Here is a 12,691-nt window from a genome sequence, read left to right on the forward strand (position 1 = left end):
ATTATTAACTAAATATTGTCTTCTCAAACCAATCTGCAAATTCCAAGCGGATGAAGGCAGAGGTGGAAGAGAAAAAAGCCTGAACTAGTTACATAAGCTTAAAGGTCTGTTTGCCAAGATTACGGTATGCATTTGCAGTTTTATTAGGTCTGATTTTAGTAGCTATTGTGGATCCCTTTTGTGGAATTGAAAGATGTACTTATTAAATAGGCTACCATTTATAAAAAACAAGTTAACTTAGCCGAAGCCTTTCAAAACATACTTACTATATTCATAGCTAGTCAAAGCCTTAAATTTTTCTTAATGAAAAATTAGGGGAGCATCCGAAAGGAAATATTAACTTAGTCGTTCTAGGATTTAGAAGAAACTAGAGGCATTGGGCTTCCTCGTGCTGGCGATCATAGTAATTTCGCAGGTATGAGGTTACTCACCAGCCACCAGCTGAAAGAAGTAAATATTTACTTAGTACTGAATGCGATGATTCGGTGATCGGTTTAGTCGCATATCTTACTCTCCAGGGTCTCCAGTTTCTGCTGTTTGTATTCCAGGTCAATGACTCGGCTGAAGGCCATGACTGTGCTCTCCCAAGAATTTGATTTAGTAAAGAATCGTGCTACAAAGACTTTGCAACACTGCACCAATACTTCATCATATATATCGAGGAAAAATTCTCGTAATAAGGGATTAAAAGTTTACGCCTTCGTCTAAGATGGTTCGAAGAATACGGGGAAAGATTTCATTATAATGTACGAACAAAATATCAGTACCTAACTAAAAAAACGTTTTTTTCCTTCATTATCACTTAATAAAGCCCAGGTTTTAATTTCCTGACTTCTAGTTAATAACAACTCCTATACTTGGGTGCAACTCAAATGACAGCCTATGATAATAACACCACTTATAAAAGTAACAGTCATTAATACACTGTTCAGCAATTACGCGCCCATAGTCAACGCACAGCTCAAAAGTTTAATGTTGTAAAAAAATATGAATTTGTTTGAGTTCGCTAAAGGTTGCGCCTTTTCCTTCATCAGCCTAGTAGTGCCGCATTTGGATCTAGTTGTACATACCTTATACAACCATGAGACTGTGGTTTGTAATGCTTTTGCTCTTACTCGTCGTTGGCGTTTATGGTGAGTCGAATTCCAGCTCATTTCCTTAGATGTTTATTGTAGAGGAAATCGTCCTAAAGTTCGTTCTCCTCCCCGTAAATACAAAACTTCATTTTCGAATCTTAAATCAAGTTCTGGCCTGTAAGTGGCGCATCGTTATTTTGAGCTAGCGTATATATACGGCGTTTTTGCCGGCTTCTGTCCATTTTAACATGTATCTGCTTAGCAAATTTGACTTGTAAGGCATGATATGGGATTTTCGTCCACTATTTCGGTATTTTTGCTTTCATATGTATGCGGCTGACATTTTTTTTAGTTCTCTCAGCAGAAAATTACTTCTCGCGGCTGGCAGTATGGCTGCTGTATATGTTGGCTTCAAATTGGCGTCAAATCATGATATTTGTAAGTTATTTTCAATGTGGTCTTCCGTATGCTTTGATAAGTAAAATTTATTGAAGAAAAGTGGAAGTAGGCAATTGAGCCAGAACTTGCTTGCCTTATTGGGCACAAGTTTGCTTGTACGGTTTATTTCTCTTACCTTTGTGTGTTATCAGCCTTGTCTTATCATCAGACGCTTCGCTTTGTTGGTATCATGTTATTACACTCAATTACATCAAAAACTTATAATTGACAGTCACTACCAGTATAAATAGGATGTTGGAGTGGTAAAAGCACGAATTTCAAGCAGTATTTGAGGGGCTGTTCTCCATCCTTAAATATTGGTGAATTAACTTTATTGTAGTACAAAGATATCGGTATTCCATTGGGATTTCAGTGGACTTTTTACATGTCCAGATGGCATGAATAAAATTTTTTTTTCACCCTTTAAGCTCGATACACGATATGCGAGGGGAGAAGGGTGGAGGTTGATCCGCATGGAGTCCCGAGGGAATATATGTACACGGTGTGCCCCAGCCACCTTCGCTACTGCTGTCGTAGTGAGCTTTACGATGGCGAAAGGTGTTGTGCCGGCCGTTCCTAGTGAGTTTTCATCACTTTTATAGTGGTTTTCACCACCACTTATTGCTCTTTTTACCGTTGGAATATATTCTCCTCCCATTTAAACGTTCTTAATGTAATGATATTTTTATTTACGGTGATTTTTCCTACTTATTTACCTGGATAGCTAAATAATTCAGTCAAACTACAAACATGCCCAATCATACAATTCCCTTGAAAATTTTGTAAACGTCGATCTAGGTCAGCAATAAAGTACGCCAAACCTTTGCATCAAACGCCATTTCCTCAGGTTTACCTGTATTGAAGGCAGGAAATCAAGGAATCCTCGCATTTGACTAAATTTCTTACTTTTCAAAACTTCAACTAACCTGAACTCATTAGTCGGTAGTATTTTAAAAATTTTTACAGAAAGGACTTGCGGTTGTGTAGTTTAGCTTTGTTTTTTGGTTATTTCCTAACACCTTCATTGCCAGATTTTTAGTGGAATATCGACGAATACAATCGCGATGTTTTACTGTTTTGATGTTTTTTTGACCAACTCATCCCTTGCCCAAGGGAACTGAAAAGTGTATTTCTCCTAGGTCCATGATAACCCTACACTACTTTTCAGTGAAATAGAAATAGCCTGTCTTCAATTGAGACAGTTTAATGCGGTCATTTACCAAAAGCTAAGTTGGGACCCGTGTCGCACATGTGATACGGGGTTTAGATAAACAACAGTAGAAATTCATGTTCATAACTTGTGAATGACATGATCTACATTCTGCTTTATCATTTCATAAGAATTAATGAAGCAAATGTCCAGATTCATCCTACCCAGATATGTGGTTCGTAACTGACTAGGTAGCCTATTTCCATCACGTTCTGTACGACATCGATGGTTTGGTTACTTCTCTGATTGCATGAGGCATGTGACTACTACAGCAACACTAAATTGATACTTGAGTTTCTTTCCTAGCTTAAATTAAGAACAAAAACCGGTTATTTTCAGGATTTGACTACAGAAATCTGGTTGGAGGATTTATGAAAAATGTTACATAGACAAGTTGTTAAACTCCACTTCATGTACTCCCTAACCTCAACAAGGGGGACGTTAGCACTTTTTTCAGCCCTTCATCTTAGGAACGATTAATTTTAAAGCTTCACACGTATATGACACATGTTCTTTTAGTTTAGGATAGTTGGTAACACCTAGTTCAGAGCTTGGCATAGATGTAAGATATTTCGGGTCAGTAGTGAAAGGGTTGAGGCGGTCCATTTTCCTCTTTGATCTCGATAACGAACGTGTTTGCTTCATGCTCAGTGATGAGTTGAGGGTTTTTGGAGGATCTCAAAGTCGTCTCTTAGCAGTCGGTCAAACGTTACTGCTGGTAGCTCGTTCTTAAAAATACTCCAAAACGTTCGTGCTATTTCTGTATTCATGCAAAGGAATATAAGATAGGCTCTCAAGTGTTTGGATCAAGGTGGCGAATATGGGATGTTTCCTTTTCTTCGTCTTCGAAACCGGTGTTAATTATTCTCGCGCTACCGAAACAACATTGCGTTATCACCGTCATTTGACCTCACTACCTTATGATAGCTGAATCCATCACATGGATTGGCGATGATTACGGTGGGCATTAAATACACCCACTCGTTTACTTTTAGGGATCTCACCCGGATGAATTTTTTTTATTAAAATGAATAATAGCTGCCTCCTCTGCTTTATTTTGCCATCTTCTGTTATTCGTTCTACAGGCATCGACAGGGTTAATTTATTCACTTAGCTTCTTATGAGGTCACTGTAATTTTATGGAAGTGATTTTGGGACTGGAAAGTCTAGTAGGAATGCATTGATATTACTTCGGTTTTATTGCCTGTTTATTGTCTGTTTTGTCTTTAATACCGATTGCGTAGTGTCTGTTATTTGGATCCACCATGAGCCAAACGAAGGAATAGTAATGCCTTGAAAAGCATCGAAAATTATTCCTCACCCTCCGTTAACAGATTGACCAGGATCCCGTCCAGGTTTAGTGATCTACTTAACCAAATCTGGCTGTGTTAGAAGTGTGATTGTCTATTTAACATTTCGACGATGTGTGAGATGCACTGGGGCTCCTCTGTTTGTCTTAACTTCAGTGGTTTTCAGTCTCAACTTGTTTAATTGTGTGCTCCACAATCCATCCTAACTCATAGAGATGAGGTGTCTTGGGAGAATAGTTGTACTCCCCTTGCATAAATTGTAAGTCTAGTCTCTTGGACTACGCATCAGGTGTGCCGTGAATTCATTTTTGGTGTACTTGCTTCTGCTGCTCTGCTGCTTTAGACTTCTTATTTTTAACCCTTAGTTTTTTAGCGCTCTCAATCACCTATCATTCACTTGCGCGTCAATAGGTTAAGCAGTCATTCTCTTTCCTTGGTGTATATGCCAGGCATTTTCACAAAAGGTGGTAGAATTGACCTCACTGGAGTTGGCTGCATGAGTAGTCGGTGTGGGTGTTAGCTCCTGTGAATGTAATATGAGATTTGCTGCCTGTTGCTACAATTACCAAAATTAGCAACAACGATGCTGTGAGGAGGTGGTGGGGCCTCATTTTTTACGGTGTACTTAAATTCTTCAAGGATAAACAATATATTCCTAATTAATATGGCAGACAACAGCAGTAATGTGTGCAAGCAACGAAGGCGTCAAGTCTGAGCTCGTGAGTATCTACTCCTAGTACAGTACGATAATGGAACAAGTAATCTTGTACCGACACGCCATTTGAATACTTTGGGTATCTCGATGACGGACATCAAAGGCGAGCTGTTACCGGATATCCCGGACGTGATGGTTTTCCACCCTACAGAATGAACATTTATGTATGTGAACATGTAATTCACATGATCGACGCATAAACTAACCTTTCGTGAAACTGCGCACACTGGACCATCTTTTATGCAAAAGATTAACACAACGTACTTTCTCTTGAAAGCACAAATTTTCAGTTTTTAAAAAGTTGCCACCAAAGTTGCATTTGAATAGTGCAGTCGTACTGACAGGTCTCTTGGTGTTTATGGCTTCTAGATTGAAGGGCACGTGACTAGGTGTAGGAAGGGATAACATCGAAAACAGCAGTGCAGTTTCTACTCCTAAAAAAGTTTTTCTTTCCGCCTTTTGCTAAAAGTAAGTCCCAACCTCAATTTTCGTTCTTCCTGAGCTTGCACGTAGCCAAATTAGATTTAAAATGAGAAAATTCATCAATGGTGATTTAGGTTATAAGGGTAGAACGCCGAGGTTGATGACTGATTGCTCCCTGGTGGGGCATTCATTTGAGGCCTGACGGTGGTCAAGAGGAGGAAAATATAATTTATTGCTTTGTACGCAGTTACAGCTACTCTCAACCACAGGGCAGGATAATTGGGTCTCTCTTCGGCACCCTTTTGATGATATTGGGCATTGGATTATTGGCCTACTTCTTCTGCCTCCGACGTCGTCGCAAGCAATCATCATCGATGCACGACATGCCGGCGCCACCGCCACCACCGCCGAATTTTGTCACCGTAGGGGGGTACGCGCCTGCCTTGGATCCGCGTGTACCCACTTACCCAGTGCCTGTCTCAAAATCTGATCCATACCTGGTGAGTTCGCTCGGTATTTATCGCTGCCTTTTTACCCCTCTTTGAGCGTCGCCTTCAGCGTTCATCGTGATCACTCTTCTCCTTTGTTATTAACGAGTTGTCCTGTCGTTTGCAACCACTTACAAGCCAGAATCGAAGATGGTATGGTGACTTTGCACCTTTGAAGGCTGCCTGGCGGTTGGGGTACATTCTGTAGACGTTGTGAAAAATCCTGAATACCGCACCCTCTGCACACAGACTCTGTCAGGGTGGGATAGATTTATGAGAGTGTGTTAGTGGTCGGGTGATGCTCTGTTTGCTAATCGGTTTCCGCATAAAAATTTATGTAAAAGCAGCTTGGGGAAGGAAAGTATTGTTTTCACAATTCAGGGACTTGCATTACCTTCTTGGGGTTTATTTAAATAGCACTGCCAGTGGCTGTCTTGTTAGACTCCGCATTGAGGCTCTGCCAAAAGTCAAAGCATCTGTGTTGAGTGTTCGTAGACTCGGCCATTCACTGCAGGTGCTTCTTTTCTGTGTACCTTCGATTTGGTGAGCGTTCAACAAAATGAGAGCTTTTGATGCCCCATATAATGGGTTTATTGCATCCAATTATCGCTGAGCGTAGAAAATTCTTGCCTTGAAGCAGAGCTATTCAGCAAAATGCAAGTCTAGTAATTTGCTATTATTCCTTCTGGCTCCTTTATTCTCTTTTCAATCCTGCCTAGTTGTCTATCCGGGTTCGGTTTGGCTATCAGAAACGCGGTGAAGGTGTCATTTCTTTAGATACTCTGCATACATTCATATAAGTTATCGAAGACAGGACTATAGTGGAAATTTTTGAGCCTGCCTTTGCTTTGGCTGTTAGTTACCTTGTTTCAGAACACGGGCTTTCAGTAGCCTTCAATGGCATATAATTTTTGTGATGATAAAGCGATGATTTTCCACCACACTAAGGCGACATCTGCATTTAATGTTAGCGGCGCTTTTTGTTGTTTCTAGTTAACTCGACTAATCGGGTCCCCTGTGGATGTTTTTCATTCTTAATTCGTTCAGTGAAAATCTCCCACTCTCTTCTACTTCTTGTCACGATGCAGAATTTGAAATAGAGTTTGTTATGAAAAGTTGGCATATTTGTAGAAATTCTTTAATTGCAAATCCCCTTAAATCTAATCGTTCCATTGCAAAGATAAATGCGTACTAGCCAACCAAGAATTTTAGGACAATCGTTTAGAACCAAATGTCGATGGAAGTGGTTATGCTCTTCAATTCGATTATGCCCATTCTTGTGTATTTTTCTAAAAAATTCAGCTCCCACGGCATTTTGTGCCGTTTTAATTTACCCTTTAGCTTAGGGTAGCAACTTACACCAGGTGACCCAAAAGCGAAAATTGGCAAACCAGTGCCTCGGGGTTGTATCAGTGCCACGTTAACGCTCCTCAGCTATATGTCTGGGGTGGAGAGGTGTCATATTTTCATATTACAATATGGCTAGCAGTTTTCTTTTGGTAGATTTGAACCTTTTTAAATTACTGATCTAGCTTTGTTGTTCACCATTACACCGAATTGAGCACTTCGAACAAAACCCTACTTTGAAGCTTCAGTGGAACCGGTCACATTCATTGCAAGAGTCCAAGGTTTTTGGGCGCATCTCGGATCCGGAGGTGGCTCTACTATCGGTGCATTGAAGTACTGGCGAATCACAGCCTACTTAAAAGGCCTTTTCAGTAGCATGTACGAGCACAATCAATTATCATTTAGCTACATTATGTTATTTAAGCGATTTAGTAAGTCGATAAAATATGCTACACTAAGTCAATACATCAGAAGCTTTTGTTTACGCACTTGTGCGTATTTTGTTTACCAAGGCTAAGCGGAAGGCTCCAGGCGCAACCGAAAGCCTTTGGTAATCCCTCAAACAGGAGTTTATTATTGCCCTTTAGAGCTGGTTTTTTGCATGGCTTTCTTTCCTTTCCCCAACATATTTTGGTGTTTTAATCACATTAATCCAATTTATGAGAGACACCTCCACTGACCCTTGTTTCTCCTCTGACCTTATGTGGTTATTGTTTCACTGGAACCGCGGCAGACTAAACGTAGTTTTCTGTCTGAATATTTTTTTTTGCCAGATTCTGCTTTTTGCTCTTGTACGCTTAAGCTAAGACAAAATTTTTGTCCACAGGAAACTGCTGTTTTTATGTTTGATATAGCATTGCTTTGATGATATTAGATATTAAGTAAAAGTTTGATCAACTTTAGACGAGTGTCTGTCGAACGCCTTTGTGTATAGACGAAATTCGAAGGTACAAGTTACGTTGACCCACTTAGAAAAGAATCTCATAGTGAGCCAGTTACAAGGCAGTTCGACGATTGTTTCGCCTCTCGTTCGCCTGCTTGATGGTCAATTTGCATATCCAGAGTCGCAATTGTTTACAATTGTCGTTTGCTCTCATTTTTTACCCAACACAAATATGGTTCGCTGTTACACTATGTTCAAGGATTCCTTAAAAACCGAACCTTATTTAGTATGTTTGCTGTCATGAGGTCGGAGGAAAATAGACCACCATTTACTAATAGCGAATTCCATCAAAGCTGTTCAAAATGCAGATATTTCCCCACCAGGCATAGTTTGTATTTGTTTTACTGCTTTAAACTGCATCAATCTGTTTGCCACATGAATTAGCGCTGCCGGTTACCATTAAACTGAAAAGAATGCACATTACGTAATTGGGGGCTCATGTGGAAATTTCCGGACACTAAATGTACGTGAACATGTGAAGGGGAAAACACGTTTCGGTATTGATATCACGGCATCAGTTATAAGTGACCAGTAAGCCTCTTCTAACTTCCTGCTTGAATGCGTGATTAGCTAGTTGATTTGTTAATTGAATTCTCATTAGGTGTTGCCACTTTCTTCTGTTTTATCAAGGATCCTCCACCACCCTATCCCGCTTCGGTCCCATCGGGCATCCAGCCACCTCCGTATCCGGGTGAGACCCCACCGGTCCCAAATCCTCCTTATCCAGCATCTTCCAACCCTGTTCTAGGCTCGGGCTGGGGAGCGGCTCCTCAACACCCTCCACCGCCCACTGCCCCGTATCCTCCCTCATAGCTACACCTACAATCATCCCATCCCTCACGTTACGGTACTCAGTCTTTTCTGATTATTCTAGCTCTTCTGCTTTTCCTGGCTAAAGGTTTTAATATCTCTTGTGGATCACTGTCAGAGGCATGCAGCATCACCTTAGCCAAGTGGATTGGAATTTTTTTACATCATCGACGTGGATTGGATGGCTATTGTGTTGCTTCTTCGCTTCATAGCTTTGGTTTTTCTCTTCATCTATTTTAAGAACATTCTATCATGTGATACCTATGAATTTCTAGATAGTGTATGCTAATAAATATTTTAATTTGCCTCTCCGGATCCGTTGGCTGATTGTTTCAGGTCTGGATGGCGACTCCTGCCAGGGTATGCATTAGATGGTGTAGGGTTGATTTCGCTTGCAGCCGTTTTCGCCACAAGGAGGGGTGGTGGTTCACTACTGAGTGGCGAACGCGCTGTTGTGGGCTCCAGGTTGTGAGTCAATTTCGTTGGGTTTAGGATAGGCGAGGAGGGAGTTTTCTAACTTGTTCCGGAGAGAGATTTCGTAGACTATTTGGGCTATCGCAGCAGAATGCATTAGGTCCAAATGCTTCTGTGCATCAGCGCAACTGTGATTTTGGATCCATTGCTGGTGGTAAGGAGGACTTAATTAAAACAAATAACCTCGGTTTCACATACTTAATTTTTCACTAAAAATTCATCATTGAAAAATTAAAAGCTTTATAGGCAAAGTATAGTTTAATTTTGTGCTTACGCAAAATGATGTTGCGTTCATTTTAATAACCCGTTATTCGCATCTACGGTGCGATTTGTTGGTTCCAAGGTTAGAATTACACCGGTTGAGTAGTGGTGTGCGGTTTCTGCTTGTTTGTCTGTTTGTTAGCGAATGAGTAATGCGCCAAGTTGGGTTGCAGTGCGATCTTTGGGGAGTACTCTTAATGGAGGAGTGGTGTTGATTGTGTATTTGTTTGCATTTTATTCACATGCTATGCAAAGAAATACGGTGGGGTCCTGCATTACAGACTTTTTCCACCCACCGTACACTTTCGTCACCGAATCCAGAAGACCGCTTAACGATGTTAACCACTCTAGTGGCAGTGACTGTGGAGATGGTATTCATGTATTTTATTTGGTTATGTGTTGCTGTGGGAAGCATTACTTCGTGCAAAACCTCTTGAAATCTCAGTACCAAATTATCAAGGTACTTCTGAATGTATACAAATAATTCTTAGCCAGTGGACATGAGTCCAAATGTCTGGGCTTAAAGCGTTTTTTGGCAAAAGTTTCTCTGCATGGTCTCCTCCAAAGTGATTCGCTCGTTCCCTATGCGATACCAGACTTGGACTTTCATGAAAGTTTTATATCTGACACTTGAGTTTCGAATATATTATTCTTTCTTCTCTCCTAGAAATGAAAAGCTGGCCGGTGTTGTTGTGGATCCAATCCTTCGAGAATCCTTCTGACCTCATCAGAGAGAATTATGTTATATTTCGAACAAATATTATTAAAGGGAGTCAAATTTATGTGCGATTACGTTAATGGTGTAAAAATAACTGACAATCATGGCTGCCTTATGACTGACAAGGTGGATCTAGGAAAGACACTGGAATGCATCACTTGTATGGACTCTTCTGGTATATCGTGAATTAGCAGCTTTAAAAATTTCATTAGCAGGAAAGGATTGCATTTTTCGTCATTTAACCACAAAGTCTAGAAGCAAAGCCGATGATTTACAAGGCCGTCACTGTCACACCAAGTAGCATGGTGATAAGCTTGGTTAATATATTAAGCAAGTGGCTACAGGGTAGAGTGTCCATTGATCCTGGCTCCACAGGTAAGACATGTCGGAGAGTGGGTAGGTAATCTATTTCTTATAGAGGTTTTAGCCGTGTCTATACCGAAGTTTGGTCCTAAAATAGCTACCTTGATTTTAATCATCTCCTTCGAGACGTTCCGGCTGGTTTTGATTTTCTGTGATGAGGTGGGATGATATATTGCTTCATTTTTCGCTTACCTTCAAGGGTCACGGGTTGAAGAACTCAGGAAGTCAAACCTATCATGTACTAGCCCAGCTAAACTGCTAGAGAAGGATTCTACGCCCGGGTATTCCAATTAAAAGTGATCGTCTTGAGTACCTCAATCTGGTGCACTTCATCAACGTTGGCCTTCTGGGTATCGCATTGAAGCTCAGAAAAAGGTTCGAGACACTTATTTAGCTTGGCGGATACACGGACGCAATTGAATGTGAGCAAAAGGTCGGAGAAGGGAGGCTACGAGGGATTTCATCAATTTAATTCTGTGTAGCATCTCAACCTTTAGCTCCTCCATGTCATCAGCCGATGCATTGTGCGCTGAGCTCAGACCCCGTTAATTCAATATCTCTCTGTTAAAAATAACCTCAGTTTTGGGTTAATAGTTCTTTACCAGTCGAACGGGTAGTGTTTTGTCGATTGGCTCCAACTCATGCTCAGACCTATGCGGAATTTGTTAGGGAAAAGGCTTATGAGGTTTCAAGACAGGCAGGAACGGAGGAGGAGAAAAGAAGCTCTCTATCTTCCGTCTCCCCTCAATACGCATTTCAAGAAGTTATGCATTCGTAAGTTGCTGTTTGACGCCCCTTACTCTCCTAATACTTTCAAATTTACGTTAGTGAGGTCACATATATTGACTTGAGATTGTTTGGTAGCAGCTCAACTTTTGTGCTTTCCATTAGAAGGTTTAATCAGTCCAGTTTTTGTTGATAAAGATGCTGCTCCAGTATGGTTCTCATTGCTGCTAGTTGTTGAGACGAGGTGCGCTCTAGTCAATCTAAGACCTGAGTTTTTAAGACAAAAAATATTTTGTGGTGTAGAAATGGTACCTATTCTAGCGTTTGGCTGAAACGCTGTAAACAGCTTTGATAAGCAATATTTGTCGGTGCAGTCTAACTGTTTAGCGAGATCTACCTACTCTGTTACCCAGTGTGCTCTAACTTCTCAGAACCCGTCTGTAAACGGTTGTGTTGTGCTCACCGTTCCTACCGCGAGGTTCGTCTTTTTTGATTTCCCGACTAGGCAATTCTGCGTCCAGAATGGGCCAGGCGTTCCACGCAGTGGTTAAATCTGAGTCGCTAGCTGGGTCTGTATAACAAGGGAAGACACTAAGGTAGGGGTTTATTCCTGGCATGTAGTTAAAGTATATAGCAGTTTGCACTGCTATTAATATGAACTGCGTCACGTACAATTTTTTGAATTCTCCAATGTTGTAGATAAAACTCAAAAACCGCTTGAGATTTAAGCGCAAATTCTCTAAATCCACTAAGTTTCAAGAATATAGAACAGCAAAAGGTGCACTTTGGTAAGTGTCACTTCAACCCACTATAACATCTATTGATGTAGTACTTTGTCTTGTTGATTTACACTGCAATAGCTGAATTATTTATGAAGTCTATAAAGCATATGAATCTGAAAATAGCCCCATAATAGGTGTTCGGGGGGCCTGGAAACCCTGCAGTGGATGCTTTAAAACTACCAGTCCGATATTTGAAATGTTAGATTTAGAAGGTGTTTGTTCGGTGAAATCTACAACAAGCAAATGCATTTTTATTGCGTCGATCTCGGAGAGCCACATGTGGTAAATCTTCTGCTTTAATTGTCACAAGTCTTTTAATGAATTGTGATTAATCTCCAGGCAACGGAGGATTGCATTGCTAGAATTGCATCAGGCGGAGTGATATCTACACGTGCTACGGATTTAACTACAATTTTTAACATCACTTCCTTTCCTTCTTCCCTTCTTTAATTGGGGAGTGCTACCAAAAGCGTTCGTTCCGTATGTTAATCTCCTTTTTGTGGGCGAGTTTGGCTCAAAGACAGCGAGTCAAAATTGTAAGTCGTTAACGTTCATGGCCGTTTTAAAGGGCAAATCTGATTCATTTGAACTTGATTAGACCCCATAA

General features: G+C 40.7%; 2 protein-coding genes across 2 annotated transcripts in view; both read left to right on the forward strand. All coding sequences in view use genetic code 11, as the record gives it.

Annotated features, from left to right (window-relative positions):
- Positions 1-1,465: 1,465 nt before the first annotated feature.
- EGR_10205 (hypothetical protein) lies at positions 1,466-10,217 on the forward strand (the record flags this gene model as incomplete). Its single annotated transcript, XM_024499454.1, has 6 exons — positions 1,466-1,514; positions 1,943-2,093; positions 5,420-5,672; positions 8,581-8,747; positions 9,097-9,228; positions 10,163-10,217. The coding sequence occupies 6 exons, from the start codon at positions 1,466-1,468 to the stop codon at positions 10,215-10,217; spliced, it is 807 nt and encodes a 268-aa protein (XP_024346119.1).
- Positions 10,218-11,093: 876 nt separating this feature from the next.
- Positions 11,094-12,691, forward strand: part of EGR_10206 (hypothetical protein) — a gene marked incomplete at both ends in the record, with an annotated part of 5,138 nt that continues 3,540 nt past the window's right edge. The window contains 2 exons of the mRNA XM_024499455.1: positions 11,094-11,139; positions 11,182-11,350. Coding sequence (XP_024346120.1) covers positions 11,094-11,139; positions 11,182-11,350 — 215 coding nt within the window. The remainder of the gene's footprint in view (positions 11,140-11,181; positions 11,351-12,691) is intronic.

Source organism: Echinococcus granulosus (genome assembly GCF_000524195.1).
Source record: "Echinococcus granulosus chromosome Unknown EG_S00199, whole genome shotgun sequence".
NCBI lineage: Eukaryota > Metazoa > Platyhelminthes > Cestoda > Cyclophyllidea > Taeniidae > Echinococcus > Echinococcus granulosus.